This window comes from Lepidochelys olivacea, assembly GCF_965140295.1.
Source record: "Lepidochelys olivacea isolate rLepOli2 genome assembly, chromosome: 1".
Classification (NCBI taxonomy): domain Eukaryota; kingdom Metazoa; phylum Chordata; order Testudines; family Cheloniidae; genus Lepidochelys; species Lepidochelys olivacea.
In genome coordinates, this window is record NC_140411.1 from 215,018,381 (window position 1) to 215,042,358 (window position 23,978).

General features: G+C 44.6%; 1 protein-coding gene across 2 annotated transcripts in view; it reads right to left on the reverse strand.

Annotated features, from left to right (window-relative positions):
• Positions 1 to 23,978, reverse strand: part of LOC311518104 (ephrin type-B receptor 5) — a 139,182-nt gene that overhangs the window by 6,869 nt on the left and 108,335 nt on the right. For both annotated transcript variants that reach the window (XM_084623562.1, XM_084623563.1), the window contains 6 exons: positions 23,570 to 23,908; positions 6,596 to 6,720; positions 5,160 to 5,322; positions 4,116 to 4,230; positions 1,168 to 1,223; positions 934 to 1,053 (listed from right to left, as the gene is read on the reverse strand). In XM_084623562.1, the coding sequence (XP_084479688.1) occupies positions 934 to 1,053; positions 1,168 to 1,223; positions 4,116 to 4,230; positions 5,160 to 5,322; positions 6,596 to 6,720; positions 23,570 to 23,908 (918 nt within the window). The remainder of the gene's footprint in view (positions 1 to 933; positions 1,054 to 1,167; positions 1,224 to 4,115; positions 4,231 to 5,159; positions 5,323 to 6,595; positions 6,721 to 23,569; positions 23,909 to 23,978) is intronic.

The following is a 23,978-nucleotide window of genomic DNA, read 5'->3' on the forward strand; positions in this document are numbered from 1 at the left end:
GTTCTATTATCTGCTACCACTGAGCACAGTCTAGATCTATCTTCTTTGGAACCCTCTGTCAGGTAGTTGAAAGCAGCTATCAAATCCCACCTTATTCTTCTCTTCTGCAAACTAAATAATCCCAGTTTCCTCAGCCTCTCCTCATAAATCATGTGCTCCAGCCCCCTAATCATTTTTGTCGCCCTCCGCTGGACTCTTTCCAATTTTTCCACATCCTTCTTGTAGTGTGGGGCCCAAAACTGGACACAGTACTCCAGATGAGGCCTCACCAATGCCCAATAGAGGGAAATAATCATGTCCCTCGATCTGATGGCAATGTTCCTACTTATAAAGCCCAAAATGCCATTAGCCTTCTTGGCAACAAGGGCACATTGTTGACCCATATCCAGCTTCTCGTCCACTGTAACCCCTAGGTCCTTTTCTGCAGAACTGCTGCCTAGCCACTCGGTCCCTAGTCTGTAGCAGTGCATGGGATTCTTCCGTCCTAAGTGCAGGACTCTGCACTTGTCCTTGTTGAACTGCATCAGATTTCTTTTGGCTGAACCCTCTAATTTGTCTAGGTCCCTCTGTATCCTATCCCTATCACTCCTCCCAGTTTAGTGTTAGGGTTCGGGTTAGCATAAAATTCATGGTCAAAGCTCCAATTTGAATGAGGATGTGTTTTAAGGTTTGAAACAGAACAGGGGGTCAACCAAGGATTTGGGGGTGGCCTTTTCAATGCTGCTTTAGACGCAGCTTTGGACCAAGCTAGGGATTAAAGTTAAGGTGCATTCTGGTCAGGATGCAGGCTAGCTGCACTGATATTGTTCCAGGAAGTAGGGTAGGGGTTAATTCTCAATGGAGGCTAGCAGTGATGTGGGTCAGGATTGAGTCACACCAGGAGTTGCAAAGCTATCGGCCATAAAGAGGGGTTTGCCATTCTCCCTGCATTACCTGATCCAATGACCTCCTCAATCTTGACAAAAGACACATCAATCTCCTTGGCAAATTCCCGAATAGCCTCATTGGGGTCCTCGTAGGTCGAAGGGTCAATGTAATACTTCACCCCAAGCCCTACGAGGAAGAAGAGATAGCCCAACCATGATCACAGCCAAGCCCCAGGGAGGAAGAGACATGAGTGAGCCCTGAAGAGACTCTCCCTGCCACCTATCCCTGGTGAACACTTACCCCGCGTGCTGATGTACTGCTGCAGACGGTCTGTATATGGGGTCTCTCGCCTCTTACTGTGGGACACAAAGAAAAGGGGAAATCAAAGCAGGCAGGAAAGGGTCTCCCAGGCTTCCCAGTGTGAGGTCAGAATCAAAGAAGCACAGAAGTCAAGGATGGAATAGACTTATTAAGGTCCCCACCATCTGCTGGTGGTCAATGCAGGGTTGATCCCTACAGCATATCTACCCTTGCTGTATCCAGTCAAGTTTCAAACATGCAAAAGGTTGGGACCTCCATCAGTCCCTCTGGGAAACTATTCCATAGCCGAATACAATTATCTGGGAAGGTTTTCCCAATATGCTTGGCTAAACTTTTTAAATTTCATTCCATCACTACAGGTTATTCTTCTTAGTACCACCCTAAATAATTCCTTTCCTTCTGTGTTTTTTATACTCATCAACTATGTTGTTCTCCCCTTATGTTGTTCTTACCACAGCCACACAGATTTAGTTCTTTTCAATTCTCCCCATAAGTCAGCCCCTCTGTATCATTTCTGTTGCTCTTGTCTGAACTGTGACCACCTTGACACATCTTTCTGGTAGTGTGATACCCCAAACTGAACACAGAGATCATACAGACAGGGCCTCCCTGTTCCACGATATGATGCCTTTGTGCATACAGCTCAAAATCGCAATAGTCTGTATTTCTGTCATATCATATTGCAAAGACGTATGTAATTTCCAGCCTCCGTTGTCTCTTTGCAAGCTTCTTCCTCCCATTCATTATGTATGTCTCAGGTCATTCTCCAGCCATTCTAGATAAACTTTCCAAGTTGAATCTTGTTTTCTTATTTTTCTGCCCATATTTTTAATCTCTCTTTATTTTTATATGACTTTATAATACTTCTCTGTACTCACAGGTATTCACAGCTCCTTCTAATTTAGTATCATCTGTGTATTTCATTTATATGACCAACTTCTTCTTGATCAGATTAAATAAGACCAGGCCCCAAACCAAGCCCTGTGGCATCTCAACACACAGATACCCAGCAACTCAATGCTTTTCTGCTTATCATCATCCTCTGGTTACAGTTTTTCAGCCAGTTTTCAATCCATATGACTGTTTCTATCCAATCCAACTGGAATTTGAGATACGATTTCACAAAACACAGGGTTTAATTGCTTTATTAGTGTCCAGAGTTCAACATATCTACAACTACCATCCACTAATTCTGTAATTCTAAAAAATAACAACCATCAGGCTCGTGCGGCACCCTGCATTATTCATAAACAATGCTTTTTTCTCAGGACTCTGTTAAACCTTCACAACTTTAGTGAGCGATTTTTCTCTCAAGATCTGCTCAGTTATTTTATCATGGACAGAAACTGGCATTACAGGGTAATGATTGCCAGCATCATTCCCCAATGTTTATTGTTTTGAAGGTCAGCACTACATTTGCATTCTCCGCCAAGTCCTCTGATACCTCTCCTGGTTCCCATAATTTTCAAAAATAAGTTTATCTGCAGAATTCCCTTTAAACCCTGCATTGCAAATTGACAAGACAATATGTGTTAATGTTTCCAAGTGTAATATATATTTATAATGTATTTAAATTTTCTAAATATAAACCTAATCATTTTAATAGCTATTTTGTAAGGTTTTCCTTATTTACTAAATGTCCAAACTTATTTTTCTTATTGAAAGCAGATTTAAAATAAAAAGGAGTAGGATATCTCAGCCATTTCGGTGTCATCATTAATTTCATCCATTCTCTCATTGGTAAGTGGGCCTTCTTTGTCTATGGTATTTCTTCTCCCACAGACGTATTTACAGAATCCTTTTAGTCCCCTCCTCATCCCCAGCTTTGGCTAGTATTAATTCATTCTGCTTTTTGTAAAAAAAAAATATATGCTTTATTGAGTTGTGCACATATCATCACATATTTCCAACCGTAACAGGAAATTATAGTTTTAACAGTCCAAAGTTACAACAGGAGACTGTAACAGAAATATAACAACATTTGTATTTTTTCATTCTTTCCTCCCCAGAAAAAAATAACAAAAGAAAAAAATGTACATGAAAAAGGAAAACAAATATTAAAAAGGGAAAGAGGAGAACAAAAAACAAACCCTAGATTTTGCTCCATATACATGAGAGGAAAGGCTAAAAGGTTCCTTTTTGCAGAATGCAGGGGGGTAGGGTGGAGCAGAGACACAGAGAACACATATAGACGGTCTAAGGCTTCAGAGATGGGGTAAGTTTGAGGATGGGGATGTTGATTGGTTCTTGTTTTTATCTTTCAAAAGGACCCCATCATTCATTGTCAGACCCCAGGGGGTGTTCTTGTTTTTCTGTTGTGCTTTGGTTTATGCTACTCTTCTCTTTTCCCTGCAAATTGTTTATTTGACTTCTCTTTTTCTACAGTGCTTTCTTTAAACCTACCTTATTATCTTTGAATCAGTCCTTCCTGGAGCCACGTGGGCTGCACTCCTTGTATTCTTGTTTTTCAGACGAGCTATAATTCCTAGGATCTTAATTAGAGGGTATTTTCAGACTCCCCAGGCACCTTCTACATCAGCAGATTTTAATACTTCCTCCCATCAGTTTTTATTCACTAGATTTCATTCCCTAGAGTTTGTTGGCCTAAAATTTTAATCTACAAGTCCATTCTTTACTGTGCTGCAGGCAAACACCTTGTGGTCACTAGTTTTAAGCTTCCCTTTTGTTTTCACTTGAGGCCCATCCAATTCCCAGTGACATCAATGGGAATATTTCCAATGGATTTGGTCCTCAATTAGGAGCAGTGGGGTAGGATCCCCCTTAGGGAGATGCAGAGCAAGATGGGAGCTCATGGGGGTTTGGATGAATGTACAGTGGAACTGGGTTTCCAGAGGGATGGGTTTAGGTAGGGGGGGCTCCACTGGCTGGGATGCAGGTGCTGGGCATGAGGAGGGGAAGGAATTCACCTCTTGAAGATGATGGCAAGGATGGCAATGGCAGCAATTACCAAGAAGGCCAGACCACCGAGTGCTGAGCCCACGATAAGTGGCAGCCGGTCCTGAACCACTTCCGAGCGTTCGCCTGGCAAGGGAGAGACACACACATACAGAGGACAAGGGCTGTCATAGTCTCCTACCAGTTCAGCCAGACTCCACCCAGAGAACTATTCCAGCCTCCCCTAGATCCCGCAGTCAAACCCTGATACCGCAACACCCTCCAATTAACTCTTCCATTACCCCCTTCAATCTCTCTGTCTCCAATGCCTCCCTTCCTCCCCCTGGAAATCCCACAGCCCTTCCTATCCCCTTCTGCCTCCCCTGCTCCCCGCTTGCCTGGATCCACTGACTCCTGAGCAGCCACCTGAGTGTAATCCATCTGGCACCTTGGTTCCCGGGGCCAACCTCTCCCCTTCCTTCAGCTCACAGGAGAGATGTATGAAAAGGTCGCCCTGACCCAGCCCCTTTGATCCACGCCCAGAGCTGTCACAGGTGATACACAGCTCCCTCCATGAATGGAGGCTGAACCTGCCAAAAAGCAGGTTTTGTCTGGATGCTCTGGGGCCTGATTTCCACCAGACCATTGCAGAGCACTGAACTGTGACCGGTCTGAACTGCGATCCCCTGTGCAATGCGGTACTGGGCTCCCCTACAGCTGCTAACACACTCCAGTCCTGATGGGCATTTGCACAAGAGTGCAAGGGACTGAGGATGTAGATGTCCCAAAAGCCTGAGTAACAGGTATGCTCGAGATTGCACACAGGCGCATTAAGTTTGTGTGAGTGATCATATGGGTTTGTGATCTTTTGCAAACATGCACCTGTGAAGGCCTGTGTGGGTCTTCAAGCATGAAAAAGAGTTGGATACAAGTGTATTATGTGAATAGGAGTGCAAGGGCGAGGGGGTTTGGGAGCATGAGCTAGTGGGCATGTATACAGGCATGTGTGAGCGTGAGAGGTGTGGGTGTGTGCGTGCAGGTACCAGTTCGAGAGTGCATGCAAGTGCATCACTCACCTCCCACCAGGGTCTGGAAATACATCTTGCCACTATATGGCCCGTAACCCACAGCTGTCCTGGCTCGCACCTGGAAGGCATAGATCTTGCCTGGGCTCAGGTTTGAGATGGTGGCCATGTTGGTCTCACTGGTTATGGTGAATGAGTTATCCTCATCTTCTGCCTGCAAGCCAATGCCAATCAGAGGAGATGACAAATGTGAGACCCCAGCTACAGATGAAACTCTTCAGCAAATAATCCTAGGTTCCCTGTACAATGCCCCTCGATCCTGCCCTGCAGGCCCTCCCCCCCAGTAGTCCAGTCCTAGGCTCCCCACCCAGCTCTGCCAATGCCCCTCATTCCTGACCTTAAAGGAAGTGAGTAGTAAGGGAAAAGGAAAAGTGTGATTTGGTCAAGAGTGAGGAAGATGAGTGTAAGGAGCTAGGACATGGACGGGTGGTGTATCTTCCGATGGGGCCCTGGTGCGATGCTATTCATCTCAATAATCTCCCAACTTGTCCTGGAACATTACCTCCTATGCCCACCAAACTCAGCCACTCCCTTTCCAGAATCCACTGCAACAGCAGATATAGTGCTCCATAGGACAACCTGCTGGAATTGGCACTACCATTTACAAGACACCCTTACAACCAGAGGAAGGACCTGTACTGAACAACTGTGCAATGTGTTCCAGTGGAAGAGCAGAGATGAGGCTTGAACTCTCCTCCAGACATCTTGCCCTGCAACCATCAACCTCCAGTTAGGAGTCATGACTGATGTGGGTGGAAAACAACTATTGTGTCCCATCTGCCAGCCTATAATGGATCGACATGCTGCCTAATGAGGTGTGAGTTCGCACCATCCCATATTCCAAACTCCTGTAGCATACACCCAAGCAGAACAGGACCCAGTGCCAACCGAGTCTGAGTGGCAATGGACAGTTCCTAGCATTAATCCGCAAAGGGTTTTTTACAGGTACAGAGAGATTTCTATCCACCCTTGGCTGGAGATGCCAGTATGTCCCATGGGATTTCCCTCTGTGAGGGCATAATGGGAGTGTTCCTGCTGAAAATGAGCCCATCCCCTCAAAGATGTATCATTTCTGGAACTCCAGTTCCTTTTATCATCTTTGCATCTGGCATCCCTAAACTCTTTCGAAAGATCTAATCTAATCCCAGGGATGAACTCAGCTAGAGTTCTCCCCTCTACTGGTCCACACCATTTGGTTCTATCAGTCTGGGAAATACAAAAGAGAAAATATTGGATGAAAAATACATTTGCAATCCCAGTTTTTGCCACAGATTCCCCTTTCTTCGCACTGGAAGTACCCTTCTTCCCCTTGCTCACCTCAGTTCTCAGCTGTATTCCCAATCTAGAGAGATTTCCCTTTCCCTTCTCCATGTTCCCCCACTAATGCACACAGTAGGGCAGTTTCTTTTCCATTGCCCTCCACTCACCTTGTCGAAATAGCGTAACAGGTAGTCCAGGATGACTCCATTGGGCTGGTCTGGCTGTGGCCAGGATAATGTGATGCTGTTGGCGGTGCGACTCACCTGATGCATCATAGGAACTGCAGAGGGGACTAGAAACAAGATAGAAAGGAGGAGGAAGAGATTGTAAGGGGAAAAGCTTGTTCAGAAGATATAATTTAATTTGAGGTGACAGTGTGGGCTTCAGCCTCTCCTTACTTTTCTCTGGAGTCTCATTACGAAGGATCCCACAGTTCTTTACAAATATACCGAAAGACATCCAGGGGCAATTTAATTTCACTGAAATTAGTCACCTCTCGGGTAGTGTAGTGAGGCAGAGTGGTCTCCCATGGACCCAGAGGAGGAGGGACCACTCACTGAGCCCTGGTGGATGGAGCCAGGAAGTATAAAAGGAGGGTCTGGGAGCTCAGTTGGGCTGCAACCGCCGAAGGAACCAGACGCCTCCAGCCTGCTCCCGAGCAGGGAGACTGCCGTGGGCCCCTGCAGAGCTGAGGAGTGGCCAGAGCTGACTCTTGTTGTCCTGCCATGACTAAGGGCTTGGGCTATCCTAACTGTGTTTGCGACTCTGCCCTGACGGCAGGCCAGAGCCCCAGGCTGTATGTGGCCCTGCTAATTCCCCAACAGTGGGCGACACACAGGGACGTCATGAGGCGAAGTGGCTTCCCACAGACCCAGAGGGGGGACCACCACCAACCTACTACAGAAATATGGCAGTCTGTTAAAAGCGCACAGCAACCATGTGCAACACATTAAGACAAGAAGTGAAGAAGAATCCCTTATCCCAGGGAATTTAGGTCAGCAGAACGAAATGCCCCAAAATGGACTTTGGCCAGGACACTGGCGTTAAAACCCCAACTTTTATATAAGAGGATATAGGCTCTTCAATGATCAAAGTGTTCAGTGCCACTGATGCTACCTTCTCCACAGCTCTGAGCCCCACCACAATGCCAGAGTAGTAATTTAGACTCCTACAATACCTTTCATCAGTAGATTGCAAAGGAGTTTTCAAAAAAATTAATTAAGCCTCCTCCTACTCTCCTATGGTGTAGGTCAGTTTTATTTGCTGTACTGCACTGATGGGGCAACTGAGGCAAGGGATTGAATGACTTGCCCAAGGCAAAGAGTGAGAGTAACTAAGCCAGAAGCAGAAGTGCCTCTAGATTACACTCCCTTAACAACAGTCATATCAGATGAATCACTGGAGATGAAGGATGTGACCCAAAGAACACCTGGCCCAGCTCTTTTCTAACCTTCTCTAGAAAGCAGCAGGCTGTATGTGTCAGGATGGAGGTGAGGAAAGTCACATCCCCTGCCACTAGAGCCAGTGAATGAAGCCAGGAAATCTCAGTCAGTCATGAGGGAGTGATAAAGTGCAACATGGATTATTCAGTGAGCAGGGGGAAGGAAGAGTAGTGCAGTGAATAAGAAACAAGACTTGGAGTCAGGAGACCTTTGCTCTGCTGTTGGTGCAGTATGTTGCCTTGGGCAAGTCAATTAGCATCTCTGTGCCTCTGCCACCACAATTATAAAGTGGGGATGATGCTAGGCCTATTGCTCTCCCTAGGAGCACGGCTTCCCTGGGGCCTGTGTGACATCACAAGCTCCTTGGAGGTAAATTTGAAAGATTTCTGCAACTGCATATGCACATAAATCAGAGCTAGGTGGTATGGAGAACAGGCTTGGATAGTTGGAGCAACTGGGAAGAAGATATGGGGCCTTTCACCTCTAGGTCACCAGTTGCAAGCCAGGAGCTGAGGGAGTTTGATGAGTCTGGGGGCTTGGAGACAGGGTTGGAGCCTTTCCTAGGTCACTGGTTCCAATGCCGCCCTAGGTCAGTAAAGAATGAAAGTTGCTCTCATTTGGGTCTCAGGCCAGTGTCTTCTGGGACAGGTGCCCAAATGGCAAAACCTCTGCTATCCCTGAAACTAATCAGCCCCTTTGTTGGCAATCCTGGCGCAGAGGCCCAGGACTGAATGGACCTTTCAACATGAACTCTGCTTTGGCCCCTCCAGCTCAGGGCAGGAGGCATGCTGTCAGGGGTGATCCCAGCACTGCACTCACTCTGGGGATAAATACAGAGCCTCTGTCTCTTTGGGGTGGGACAGTCTGGTACATTACTAACTCTGTGTCACCAACTCTTGTTATCTGATCGTGAGTCTTCTCTTAAATCCTCAGCTCTGGGAGGTGATGTGATGATGTGAGAATCTCAGCATTCATTTATTTTAAACAGCAAGCGATCACTTCTCAGGGTTGGAGAGACATGCTTGAAAACATGACCCCTAAAAGCTCACAAGCCAGAAGGCAAATAAGAGAAACCCCATTTTCATTATTTTTAAAAAATCTCATGATTTATTAAGATTTATTAAGGCCCTGGTTCTCATGGGAGACTTTAATCACCCTGATATCTGCTGGGAGAGCAATACAGCGGTGCACAGACAATCCAAGAAGTTTTTGGAAAGTGTAGGGGACAATTTCCTGGTGCAAGTGCTGGAGGAACCAAATAGGGGCAGAGCTCTTCTTGACCCGCTGCTCACAAACCGGGAAGAATTAGTAGGGGAAGCAAAAGTGGATGGGAACCTGGGAGGCAGTGACCATGAGATGGTCAAGTTCAGGATCCTGACACTAGGAAGAAAGGAGAGCAGCAGAATATGGACCCTGGACTTCAGAAAAGCAGACTTTGACTCCCTCAGGGAACTGATGGGCAGGATCCCCTGGGAGAATAACATGAGGGGGAAAGGAGTCCAGGAGAGCTGGCTGTATTTTAAAGAATCCTTACTGTGGTTACAGGGACAAACCATCCTGATGTGTTGAAAGAATAGTAAATATGGCAGACGACCAGCTTGGCTTAACAGTGAAATCCTTGGTGATCTTAAACACAAAAAAGCAGCTTACAAGAAGTGGAAGATTGGACAAATAACCAGGGAGGAGTATAAAAAATATTGCTCAGGCATGCAGGAGTGAAATTAGGAAGGCCAAATCACACTTGGAGTTGCAGCTAGCAAGGGATGTTAAGAGGAACAAGAAGGGTTTCTTCAGGTATGTTAGCAACAAGAAGGTGGTCAAGGAAAGTGTGGGCCCCTTACTGAATGAGGGAGGCAACCTAGTGACAGAGGATGTGGAAAAAGCTATTTCAAAAATAATACACCAAAAAAATGAGACTGATTTGTCTGACCATCATATTCCCTTGCTTTTAACTGCATCACCGAGATATAGGCCCCGTTCAAATACACCAAGTGAACATGTGTACTGACGTGCTGAACACCAGGCACACACTTAAGCATGCTGCTGAACTGAGGACGTACTAAATAGCTCCTCTAGAAATTACCTCTTTAAGCAGAGAAGCAAGAGCATGGAGGTGAGTAGGCACTGATTTGTAGAGCTGGCTTGAAATGAAAATTTATTCCCATAAAAATTATGCTTTTTTGAACCTTTTTTCATCCTGAACTAGATGAACAGTAATAATAATAATAATTAATAAACAGCTTTTTTATGAGAAGGAATTTCCAGGAAACATCCATTTCAGGAGAACCAAAATGGGATGTGTTGAGGTGCCAGCTGCCTGCCTGGAAGGCTCCTGTCAATTTTACTTTCTCCCTGGGGTTGGAAAGTGAAATTGACAAGAGTTCCCCGGGCAGGCAAGGCAACATCATTTTGAATTTCTCAACAGAAAATTCAAATTTTCTGGCAAAACTGAAATTTCCTCATGGAAAATTTTGTTTTTGCAAAAATGCCATTTTCTGTTGGCAGGTGATTCTGACAGAAAATTCCCAACAAACACTTTTGATCAGCCAGCCCCCGAATGTGTGAACACCTGGGATGGGTGGAGAGAAAAGCAGGGACATCTGGCAAAGAAGCAAAGCCACAGAATGGCTCTTCTTCCTTCCCACCTGCAAGAAAGATAAAAGAATTGTTTTTCATATCCAACGAGATAAAATTAGTCAGGAAGAAGCAAATCAAAGGAGTTTAACCAGCTCAGGCAAGTAGGAACCAGTTCAAATAATGTAAGTGAAAGCAGAATGTGAGCCAAGCGTTACAATAAAATATTTTACATCTCTCCTGTTCCTTTCATTCTCAGAATGATAGCACTTTCCTTTTAAACACAGGTTTGTACACAAAGGAGTTGCTTCATCTGCAGTGAAATGCGGGTATCTGGGAAAGAACTAAACAACTGTTTAACAGTGCACACCACCACCATGCAAGACTTCAGGACACAACTGAAGAACATTGTACCCAGACATGGCTGCAAGGAGAATTTTAGGGAGGTAGAACGTAATTACTTTGGTTGGAATTTGACCAAGAACACCCCACTGCTGCAAAAAGTGCGATAGGACTTTTAAAACTATTTGTAATGTTTCTGTTAATGCTTGTGAAAAGCAGCAGGGTTGATAACTGGCCCTATGATGGCACATACTGCATGGGCAGCCAAAAGTGCACTCTCCACCCCCCCACCCCCCACTGCCTCTAAGGGCCAGGTTTCAGGCCCATTCCCTTGTTTTTTATTACTAATTTTGTATAAGTGTCCTGAAATAATCATGGTACTAGATATGGATCTTCACCTTTCCATCCTGGACCTCCATATGCTTTCCATTCCTAACCCCCAATCACCATCAGACTATAATCCCCCGATATACCCAGATCACCTCAAAGAGGACACCATAGGCCTCCCAAAATAAACAATATTTACCAGCATTTTAGATTGAATGTACATACATTTTAACATTTACATACACCAGTGTATTTTATATGCCCATTTCCATTATGTTTCATAATGAAGCTGAGCAGCTACATTTTAAGGCAAAGAAGTATGAAAGAGTAAAATAGTTTTAATGAAAATAACAATAAAGTAACTCAAATTAGCATGACTTTCACCAGTGAATTCCAAATTTAATAAACAAAATTTCAGGGACAAAGCTTGTAAAATACCTGCAAAGGAGACATAAAAGAATCATAGGTATACAGGACTGGAAGGGACCTCAACAGGTCATCTAGTCCAGCCCCCTGGGCTGAGGCAAACCCTAGGCCATCCTTGACAGGTGTTTGTCCAACTTGTTCTTAAAACCTTCCAGTGATGGGGACTCCACAACACAACCTCTCTTAGAAACCTATTTCAGATCTTAGCTACCCTTATAGTTAGAAAGTTTTTCCTAATTTTTATCTTAAATCTCTTTTGTTGCAGATTAAGCCCATTACTTCTTGTCCTACCTTCCAAGGACATGGAGAACAATTGATCGCTGTCCTCTTTATAACAGCCCTTAACATATATGAAGATTGTCATCAGGTCCCCCCTCAGTCTTCTTTTCTCAGGATGCCCAGTTTTTTTAACCTTTCCTCAAGGGTCAGGTTTTCTAAACCTTTTATCATTTTTGTTGCTCTTCTCTGGACTTTCACCTATTTGTGCAAATCTTTCTTAAAGTATGGTGTTCAGAACTAGACATAGTACACCAGCTGAGGCCTGGCCAGTGCTAAATAGAGCAGGAAAATTACCTCCCATGTCTCACAAAGTACACTTCTGTTAATAGACTCCAGAATTATATTTGCCTTTTTTGCAGCCGCATCACATTGTTGACTCATATTCAGTTGTAATCCACTATAAACCCTAGACCCTTGACAGCAGTACTACCACCTAGCCAATTATTCCCTATTTTGTAGCTGTGCATTTGATTTTTCTTTCTAAATGTGGTATTTTCCATGTCTTTATTGAATTTCATCTTGTTGGCTTCAGACTAATTTTCTAATTTGTCAAAGTCATTTTGAATTCTCATCCTGCCCTCCAAAGTGATAGCAACCGTTCCCAGCTTGGTTTCATCTGCAGATTCTATAAGCATACTCTCCATTCCATTATCCAAACCATTAATGAAAATATTGAAAAGTACTGGACCCAGATCATACCCCTGCGGAACCCCACTAGATACGCCCTCCCAGTTTGAGAGCGAACAATTGATAACTACACTTTGAGTACGGTCTTTCAAATAGTTGCTCTCCCACCTTATAGTATTTTCATCTAGACCACATTTGCTTATGAGAATGCTTATGAGAATGTCATGAGGGACAAAAAGAAAAGGAGTACTTGTGGCACCTTAGAGACTAACAAATTTATTTGAGCATAAGCTTTTGTGAGCTACAGCTCCACTTCATCGGATGTCCAATGAAGTGAGCTGTAGCTCACGAAAGCTTATGCTCAAATACATTTGTAAGTCTCTAAGGTGCCACAAGTACTCCTTTTCTTTTTGCAAATACAGACTAACACAGCTGCTACTCTGAAACCTGTCATGAGGGACAGTGTCAAAAGCCTTAATAAAATCACGATATATCACATTTACTGCTTCCCCTTTGCCACTAGACCAGTAACCCTGTCAAAGATGGAAATTCAAGTAAAAGTATTTAGCTTTCTGTTCTCTCCACTTCTTAAGGTGAAGTTAAGGTCACAGGTATGTATCAGTAGAATGAGTGCAGAGCTCCCATCAGGAATTATTTAGTTAAATAACCCCCCCCAATGTTAGAAAACCAGGGACTGCAGAGTTTAAGGCTGCACTTTTTAAATAAGGACCCTACTCCACACCACACTAATTCTGCCTCCACAGGAAAGCCAGTCTACAATCTTCCCTTTTTTGTTTGTGGACTATCAAAAATGTGCACCCCAGAACATTGGTTTTATAATTTATTTCATGCATACATGTCTCCAAAACTAAGTGTGATGGTTTGTCACTGATCTAACTTTTGCTCTTTTCACATGAGGTTTATATATGGAGACATGATATCTCTGTGTCTAATAACACTTGCTTAATTGGCTGCCACCTGAAATCACAGGTGCCTATAACATATCATGAGATCAGGCCCTTTATGAAGAGTGGGAAATGATTGCCTTCAGTATGCTACTTGTCTAATCAGGTATATGGAAAATTCTTGTACATGTACCATATCTGGCAGTAAAGGAAGCCATGAGACAGCACAACCACTACATATGAAAGACTGAGGCATTCTGTTTTTTGTGGTCATTGGTAAGTGAAGCTCTTTGTTATGGATGGAGAAGATAATAAGGTTTTTTTAATGTTTTTATGGCATCACAATGGATCAGAGTTAAGGTAGCTTGGATGCCTTGTCTGAGAAAAACAACATTCACTGGCTTTCCTATAATGGACAGATTTTTGTTTTGTTTTATTTTTAACTCTACTATTCCTGAACAGTAATACCCACTCAAACCACTGACATGTGCCTCCAACCTTACCTTGTTTTTGCTATGTTTTTTGTGGATGAGAATGTCCTTAGTTTTAAAGATAGTTAAAGCAAGGAATTGGGGAATGAAAGAAGCTGGGGACAAAGATGGTGCTTCCTCCTTTGCTCCTGACTCCCTGAGGTCTGCAGCAGTGGAGAATCACTAATGCTCCCAAGAGCCTTAGGAAGAGAACCTACAGACCTTAGGAAGTGCACTGTAATACACTCCACCTGGATCAACACGTGACTTTCCAGGTGATACTCATGAGACTAGTCAGGAGTCACAGCATCCCTACAGACTTTATGACCCTTGTCGGGGTCCCTCTGCCTCACCACACCTCACTGCACACATGGGCCTTATGCTTGTGGCTTGGGAATGGTATGTGAGGAAGCAGGGCTGCAGGGGCATAAAAAGAGAGTGGACTTTTGGTGGGAGATACACAAGAAGTACAGGGTGCGGGGGAGGTCATTTGTAAATGGACTTTCAAGGCATTCATATAAATGAACTACTGACACTGATGGGATCTCATGCAGCATTAAATTTTACCAAGTTAAACTGAAGATATGAAAAAAAGTTTTAAGAAAAGAGATTTCTCAATTACCAGTATTGTTTGTGTACCAATGTTGCCCACCAACAAGCTTGATAAAGACACCTCCACCACAATAGAAAGGCAGTTAGTCATGGTCAAAATCTTGTCCACTTTATTTTGCACACGAGACACTCCAAGAAAGTGTGGAACCACTAACCTGACACATTGCTCAAATAACTCTACCCAAAAGAGGCCTGGCCTAGAGTTTTCATAGCAACCAGGAAAGACGGAAGCAACAAAGACTCGTGCCTATGTACAATGAACTTCAACTAACATCAACAAAAAATCTCCAAGAAGCAAAGAAGACTCTTCAATTAACAAGCTCTTCCTGATAGGCCATCTGCAAAGGATGAACAACAGTGTTTTCCTGAAGAAACAGCGCACAACAGCTGGAACAGCCAAGACACTGAGATGTGTTTGTGGGGGCCAGATCAACATGCAAACAGCATCATTTAGGGATAGCACGTCTTTATCCTTACATTAGTATCTGTATTTGGAGCCAGTATTCTAATTTGGTGGAGACAATTAATAATATGAACTATAATTAATAATTGCTCTAGACATAAATCAATTCCCCAGGGAAGTTTGTTGGGCCTGAAAAAAAGCTGCCATAGGAGAGAGGCCAAGATTTTCCAGTTCTATTAGTGACTCTGGGTACTTTGACTTTTTGGTGCCCAACTTGAGACACCTTAAATGGTGTCCTGATTTTCAGGAAGCGCTGCACATCCATCCTCTGGAAAATCAGGACCTTTGAAAGTGTCTCAAGGTGGGCACACAAAAATTGAGGCATCCAAGTTTTGTAGTCACTTTTGAAGATTGTGGACTAGCTCTATGGATTTGACTGATAAGTAATTCCTTTGCTGTTCATCAGTATTTTGTTAACACCAATCCACAAAAAAGGGGATTCCCTTATAACAAGCATAAGGACTCACATAAATTAAGAGTAAAATAGCCACATTTTCCAAGAGATGCCTCTGATTTTGTGTGCCCAACTTTTGCCAACTTAGCCCTGATTTTTAGATTTTTTTGCTGACCCCTCTCGGTTCTCAGAGTTGTCAGTGGTTAGCATGCCAGAAGGCCAAGCCCAAAGTGCCTCAAATTGGGCAACCAAAAATGGAGGTGTCTAAAACCTAACACTTTTGAAAATGTTGGCTTTCGTCTGTTTACTGTCCACCCATGAATGTAGTTTCCCAAGACCCACAGATAAGATTTACTAAAACTGAGTATGGTAGTGTTAGGAAAACTGCATTCTGAGTAACACAGATGTTGAAAATTGATACACTAAGCTGAAATATTCTGTACTAGTAATCACATTTATTGACAGTTAATAAATCTAGTTACCATTAGAGTTTCTCTTGTTGTGACTGGGAAATGACATGAAGGTCAAAGTATTCACATAAATTGGTAAGTGATGAGATGAACAGACATTATTAAATCAATTAAGACGCTGTTTAATTGGTTAGTAATGTTAACTATTTGTTAGGTTCTCAGGATACTAAACTTTCTCACAGGTGAGCGGTAAATCTAGCATGTATTGATGATTTGCCTATAAGTTAAGTTTTGAATTTCATGAAAATGAAAGAACCAGACAAGGCTATGAACATGTAGAACTAGGACACCTTCCTGGACTTCTTTCTGCTCCTCCCACTCCCACCCAGTCCACCCCTCTCACTTCCCTCTTCGGTCAGACTCAGCCCTCCAATGAGGAGCTGTTATTGCTGTCACACCAAAACTCAGGTGGATTCAAATTCATTCTCTCCTTCAAACTCTTCTCTTTCTTCAGCCCTCTGAAATTCTCTGTGGTCTATCACATCTGATAACTCCCTCCCCTCCCAGATCTATGACTTTCCCACACTCAGCAGTTTCTTCTCCTCTGATATAATGTCACTGGAGATATGACATGCATGTTGAAGCCACCTTTGAACTTCTTTCCTTTGAAGTCCTCTCCATCTCTGACTCCTTCAGTTATAGGGACTATGCACCCTGTGCAGGCCTCTACATTGATGCTCTCCTTCTTCTCTCCACAGCAGCTTCCAGCAGCACCAAGTGCCTTGAGAAAACCACTTCTTTCTTGACTCTCTTCCCTCTTCTATATTTTGGTCCTATCTCCCCAAATGAATTCCTTATATTATTGCCATTGTCAACAAGTCTTTTTCCTCTAGTACTTTCTACAAATCTATCACTGTCAAACTCTCTTTTGTCCTTGACTTACATTCCCAGCAATCCCATCACTAAATTTCCCTCTCCCAGCAAAATACATGAGGAACCTGTTTTTTCTCCAAGTACCTTTCACACATCCTTATCCTGAACAGATTTCAGCCTGGACACAGCACAGAAATGACTTTCCTCTGTGCATTTAACCAGTTCCTCTGTTTGTTGGCCTGCAGGCCTTCACTGCAGGCTTCAACATTGTTCTGTCCATCTCCCTGAGTCACTTCCCTAGCTATTCAGGGGTCTCAGATCCTGTCAGGATGTTGCACTTTAAGTTCTTTGGATGGACAGCAATTTAGAAAGGCAAAATATTTATTTATTATTACTACTCTACTGTTCTGTGTCTGCCTATCAAATAACACCCCTTTTTGTCCCTAGCTGTCATTCCACTTTTGTGCAGAAACTTCTCCTTGGGTACCACTAGGTTCCATTCTCTGCTATTTTCCATCTACTTCTACCCTCCTGAGCAGTGTATCTTTGCCCTTATCCAAAGTGCTCTGTAATCTGAAATGTGAAATATGGCACATTCTTTTTCTGTTCAGCCTGCAGAGACAACACAGCTCAGAGAGAGGGAACTGGAGCATATTCCATCTTGTGCATCATCCACAGAATCTTTTACTAAGTTCCAGTCAGTTATACCTCTTTAAACCCTCTGAAGACAACTGAGACCTGGTCTATACCAAAAATTTAGGTCTATCTAGCAATATTCTCAGGGCTGTGAAAAATTTTGCACCTGTGCAATGTAGTGAGGTTGAGCTAATCCCCATTGTAGACACAGTTAAGTCCAAGGGAGAAATCTTCTATTGGCCTAGCTACCGCCTCTCAAGGCAGTAGCTTGTTACTACACCAACAGAAAAATGCCTTCCGTTGATGTAGGAAGCGTACACTACAGTGCTGCAGTAGCACTGTAGCTGTGCTGTTCGTGCTGTAGTGTAGATGTACCCTAAGCTGAGACAACTCTCACTGAGGGAAAAATTTGCCTTGCAGAATCTTTATTACTGGTGATGATGTGTGAGAAGAAAACAACCCAGCTTGATTCTCAGAGCCCAGGCTGAACTTTCAGAGTTAACAATTAGGAAACAAAATTTACTTCCAAAATGAGCTCTTTTGATCTGCAATCAATGAGAGACAATGAATATGGAGCCCTGCGATTCATGTGTCCAGTCAATTTTCATAGCAGAACTGCACTTCATCTGTCAGCTATATGCTGATTATACTAATCTGTAAATGTAGTCTTCTGACAGCCTGTAATACACTCTCTGTCTCCATGTTCCCTTTCCGTTTTGACTAAGAAAATTTGTAGTTTTTGTCTCACCTTCTACCAGCTAAGTCAGATGTGCTTCTCCTGGGCAAGAAGAACATCCTCTAGTACATTTCCCGGCTAAACCCAGAACTTCCATTTGATTTCACAGTCAGTAACTTTGGCATCATTCTTTACTCTAAAGTCTTCTCCTCCTCCTCATACAGCCCATCAGCCTGAAAATCTGCTGAATGACCCCCTGCAGCATTGCCCTTGAATCTCACTGCCTCTGCTCAGCCTCTGCTGAAACCCTCACCCAGCCCTTCAGATTCTCTTGCTATGATTACTGCAGCTCCCTTGTCTCTGGCTGGCATCCCCAAGTCCCATTGCTCTGACTCCAGCATGGGCAGAATGATGCTGCTGCCTATTTTCTCACAGCTACGAGGAAGCCTGACCACATCACCTCTGTCTTCAGACTGCTTCATTAGCTCTCTTTTGTTTCAGGATTCAGTTTAAAAATACCCCAAAACACTCTCCTTGCTTTTAAAACACTCCATGGACTTGCTCCAGCCAATCTCTTTATCCCTTTCCCCACTTTCTAGCAACACAGGAAATGCCAGTCTAGATCAGCGCAGTGGTCCATCTAGTCCAGAATCCTGTCTCTGACAATGACCAGTAGCAGAGGCTTCAGAGGAAGGGGCAGGAAACCCCCTAATGGACAATTTTGGAATAACCATAGGGAAGTTTCTTTCTGACCGCTTTCAGATGGAGATAGTTATGCCCTGAAGCATAAGGATAGACATTGTAACTTCAAATGGTATAATCTATATAAATAAATAATCCTTTTTTAAATCCTATGAAGCTCTTGGCCTCAATAACATATTGTGGCAGTAGGTTCCACAGGTTTTTTGCTTGCCATGTGGCAGCCTCCCATCCTTCCCACTATACAACCGCACCACTATTCATAGAAGATCCTTCTCCTCTGCAGCTTCTGTTTTCTGGAATGGCCTCCACCTCTTTATCTATCCATCTTAAAACCTCAAACCTCAGCTGAACATGACTTTTCTATCTTGCCTTACCTTTGAATATTTTCCTCCCTCTCCTAGTTATCCCAGCAAGCATGCCATTTTACTCTCCAAACTGTTTTGGGATAGCAGCTTGCTGGAAAAGATCAAGTCAAATTATACTGCAAGGATGTAAGTGTGAAGAGTTTTCCTGTGTCAGTCCCTTGTGCCCTACCTTAAATGAAACCCCTTCCAGAGATGGGACATCATCACTGGATGCCATGGAAATGACTGATGTAGCGATCATCGGATCCCTTCTCTAACTGTGGAGCAGGAGACAGTGAGCCACTAGGTGTAGCCAAACTCTTAAAGCGGCAGTCATCTTGGAAACAGAGAACAAGGGAATGGGAAATACGGCTAAATGGGGTCGGTCGGTCCTGGGGCCGGTTTTATTCAATATCTTCATAAATGATCTGGAGGATGGTGTGGATTGCACTCTCAGCAAATTTGCGGATGATACTAAACTGGGAGGAGTGGTAGATACGCTGGAGGGGAGGGATAGGATACAGAAGGACCTAGACCAATTGGAAGATTGGGCCAAAAGGAATCTGATGAGGTTCAATAAGGATAAGTGCAGGGTCCTGCACTTAGGACGGAAGAACCCAATGCACAGCTACAGACTAGGGACCGAATGGCTAGGCAGCAGTTCTGCGGAAAAGGACCTAGGGGTGACAGTGGACGAGAAGCTGGATATGAGTCAGCAGTGTGCCCTTGTTGCCAAGAAGGCCAATGGCATTTTGGGATGTATAAGTAGGGGCATAGCGAGCAGATCGAGGGACGTGATCGTTCCCCTCTATTCGACATTGGTGAGGCCTCATCTGGAGTACTGTGTCCAGTTTTGGGCCCCACACTTCAAGAAGGATGTGGATAAATTGGAGAGAGTCCAGCGAAGGGCAACAAAAATGATTAGGGGACTGGAACACATGAGTTATGAGGAGAGGCTGAGGGAGCTGGGATTGTTTAGCCTGCAGAAGAGAAGAATGAGGGGGGATTTGATAGCTGCTTTCAACTACCTGAAAGGGGGTTCCAAAGAGGATGGCTCTAGACTGTTCTCAATGGTAGCAGATGACAGAACGAGGAGTAATGGTCTCAAGTTGCAGTGGGGGAGGTTTAGATTGGATATTAGGAAAAACTTTTTCACTAGGAGGGTGGTGAAACACTGGAATGCGTTACCTAGGGAGGTGGTAGAATCTCCTTCCTTAGAGGTTTTTAAGGTCAGGCTTGACAAAGCCCTGGCTGGGATGATTTAACTGGGAATTGGTCCTGCTTTGAGCAGGGGGTTGGACTAGATGACCTTCTGGGGTCCCTTCCAACCCTGATATTCTATGATTCTATGATTCTATGAAATGGAGGAGAATAAAGGAGAGAAATTGTTCCAAGAACAGAATATTGTCCTCAGGTTTTCTTGGGCATGTGGAAGAGGGAAGAGTGGATGTGAAGAATATATGCACCCAGCCATAGAGGGGAGTGAGAGAACCTGTGGTTAGTGCAGGGCCAAAGGGGAGATATAAAGGTTGCTGGGGCTGAAGATTCTTTGTCTGGCTACCCTTAATTCAATGGAGAGGAGATGAGTGTTACACCCTTTCATTCAGAAATTCTGTCCCTCAACTTCTCGCTCCTCATCTCTCCATGTCCTCTCATCCATTCCATCCAACCCGCTTCCCTGTCTCTCTTGGAGTGGAAGAGCTGAGAGTCCATCTGTGTGTGTAACAATAAAAAAAGAAAATCTAAGCTAAAGTGAAAAGCTGCCAAGGGGGCTGAAGGGAGGGGTCAGGAGTGAGACAGGCCACGTGACAGAGGAACAGAGGCCTCGTTAGCGTGAGCTGTCACTATGAATTGAGGGCAGCTCATCTCAAGCTCATTGCTAATGATCTTGGGGAAGAGTAGAGGTAAAAAAGGACCCAACCACAATAACCATCCAGTGCACACTGCAGCTCTGGAGAGGAGCCTGTCTGGACAGCTGCTCCCCTGAGACCATTCTGGAGCATGAGAGACCAGCCCCCACAAGCCAAGAGGAAAAGGGGGGCTGCAGAACAGGACAAACAAGTCAGGCATGAGCAAAGGAAAAGAGGAGACTTGGTGATTCAAAGACAGAGCCAGAAGGAAGATATTACACTAGATTCCACCACTGCTGACTCACACAAATGAGGCAGGGGTGGGAAATGGCGGAGAGCAGGGGAAATCATTTGGGAGGTTAATGTGCCACCTGCCCTCCCCCGGCAGAGTTCAGAGACACCACCTGGAACCACCCTTCCCACAGGAGTCATCTCTCCCTGTGTCTGGGGCCAGAGGCACAAAATACCCAAGCAGCCACTTGTGGCACCACTCTTTGAGGGGCCAGGTATCCCACATAACCTCTGCTAATCGCTGCTTCCCTGGTAACGGGAGCGATGGGGCAGAAAATCCCCCACCAGATGCCTAACACCCTCCAGCACCTCAGAAAGCAATTTGTGCCCTAGATTTTTTCCTTTCAAACACCTGGAATCCCCCCAAGTCATATAAGTGACCCGGCCACATGTTCATGATCCAGCCACAGCTCACCTGCAGCCTCCTCTCTGCTCGCGGGGAGCATTATCCACCTCTCCCTGTCCTCACAGCAAGACACTCTGCAGAACCCATACATTAAAGCAGGAATAGACCTATTAGCACAGTTCACGTCTGGTCCCCAGCCAGGGCAGAATAGTTCCCTATAGTATGTTCTCTTGGGCTTTGTCCAGGCCTAATTTTACATGATTTAGGCAATAGGGCTTCCACCACTTCTCTGGGGAGTCTAATTAGTAGAGTCTAATTAGGAGTTTAATAGAGCTCAATGGTAGCAAACAGCTCCTGATATTCAATTTAAATTGTTCCCCCTTTTGCTCCTTTTCATCCCATTACTCCTGATTATACCCCACCCCGAGCCCACCCGAGAACAATTCCTCTCTCTCTAGCTATGTACACCCTTGTAGAGAGTTGCCATGTCCCCACCCAATTCTAGCTGTCACTTAGCAGAGCCAAATATGTGCATTCAGTTCTCTCAGGCTACCTTTGTTAGTCAGGTTTCAGAGTCCCTCCACTCTCAGCCAAGTACAGCCCTTCTGCAACAATCCAGGATTCTCCTGATTTTATTGCCATCTCCCCTCCATATACTAGCTTCCTCTATTCTGTCCATCACTCTGATAGGCTTTGCAACCCTTCACTCACCACCTCCAGGGCTGCCCAGACAACCAACTGGTCTCTCAGGGTACTTCTAAACTGCATTGTAAACCTGAGTCGGTGGGACCCAGTTTGTGAACTTGGTGTTTCCCAAGCCCATGCTTGAGAGTCTGAATTACAGTGTAAACCTGGGTTTTCAACTGCTGGAGCTGGGTTGCACAGCCATACTAATATGTCCATACTGCACTACACAGATCTTCTCACTCATGTCTAAGGCTTGACTGCATCCACATTGCAATATGACATTCTTTGGATCCAAGTCTCAGCAGGACTTGGGCAATTAGTTCTAGTCATGATGCTTCCAAGATCACACCCCTTTCATTATTATTATAACAGACATTTAGATGGCAGTCATCAGTGTAATATCTGGGCAAATACCATTTCCCATCCACAGGGAAATAACATCCCAGGATCATTCTTTAGCACCATGGCACTGAAGGTTAGAAAAAAGGAAACTTTGGCCAGTAGAAGAATCCATGACAGTTTTTGTAAAATGGGGTGTTAACCTCTTTTTCTGAGTCTTGACTAAATTTCAGCTCGGGTCATTGCATTCTTTCACCCTGGCATTCCCACAGCAGTTGGCATTGATGTGTTTTTCTTTTTTGTCTACTGACCTGAACAGTTGTGCATCCTAGAGGTAGATGCACTTCAGTGGTGGATACAGCCATTCATATATACTATATTTTATCATGCTGTGCCCAGCTGTCATCTTTTTCTCTTTCGAGACAGACACTAAGACACAGACGGGCACAGTTGGTGAATTCCCAGTGATGTTTGTTAAGGAGTCATGAAATATGAACTGAAATGGAATCCAGAGAGAGGGAAGGGGACAGGAGAGGAGCTGAAGAGATGCAGGAGGAGAAGTAAAGACAAACAGGAGATTCACTCTTTTTTGAAAGAGGGCAAAGGTAAAGAAGGAAACTGAAGAGTGACTTAAGGGAAGAAAGATGAACTAGAGAGAGGAAGGGGGGGTCGAAGGGAAAACGAAGAAGAGCAGGAGATAGAGGGGATGATGAAAAGCCGAAGAAATGCTAAATCTTCTGCAGCAGCTTAAAACTCGCAGGGCCCCTGACAAACGATGACAGTGGCTCCTGCATCACACAATGAAGCAGCTGCTCCTCTGAACAATGGAGATACTTCGCTCACTGCTGTTCCCTCTGGGCCATCTCCTGCCTCTGACACTTCCTTGTTTCTTCTTGCCCATTCACACTGGCAGCTAAACTCAGCTTCTCCACCAAGAGGGGAAGGGAAAAAAGGGAGCAGCAGAGAGAGGGGCACACAGGAACCATTCAGAAGTGGCAGATCAAGAGGAAGTACAGCACACAGCCAAACAAGTCAAAGCCATGCCTGCTACAAGGCATGGAATGTAAAGGAAGGAATGAGAGAAAGCAGTAGGAGGGATGAGAGTCAGATGAACAGGCCTCCTCACCTGACTGACTGGTGCTGACGTTGATGGCTGCATATTGGGGTGCCTCTGGGCTCAGCTCGGTCACCAGGTTGACAGCCTGGATCTCGAATGTGTACTGCACACGGGCCAGCAGGTTGGAGACCTGCACACGACTCTCTGTTAGCCCCACCTGGCGTGGCTCAAACTGAATGCTGTCCCCACAGCGCACGCAGGGCCCTGGAGACCCCGTCGGGCACACCTTGCAGATGATATTAAAGAAGACATCCTTGCGGCCACCCAGGTCCTTGGGTAAGCGCCAGGTCAGGAGCACATTGGAGCCAATGATCTCGTAGCTAACATCCCGGGGGGCGGAGGGAGTGCCTACAAGAGAGGAAAATGAGATATTAAAAACCTACAAAAGAATGACAGAGAGAAAGAAAGAAAAGGAAAG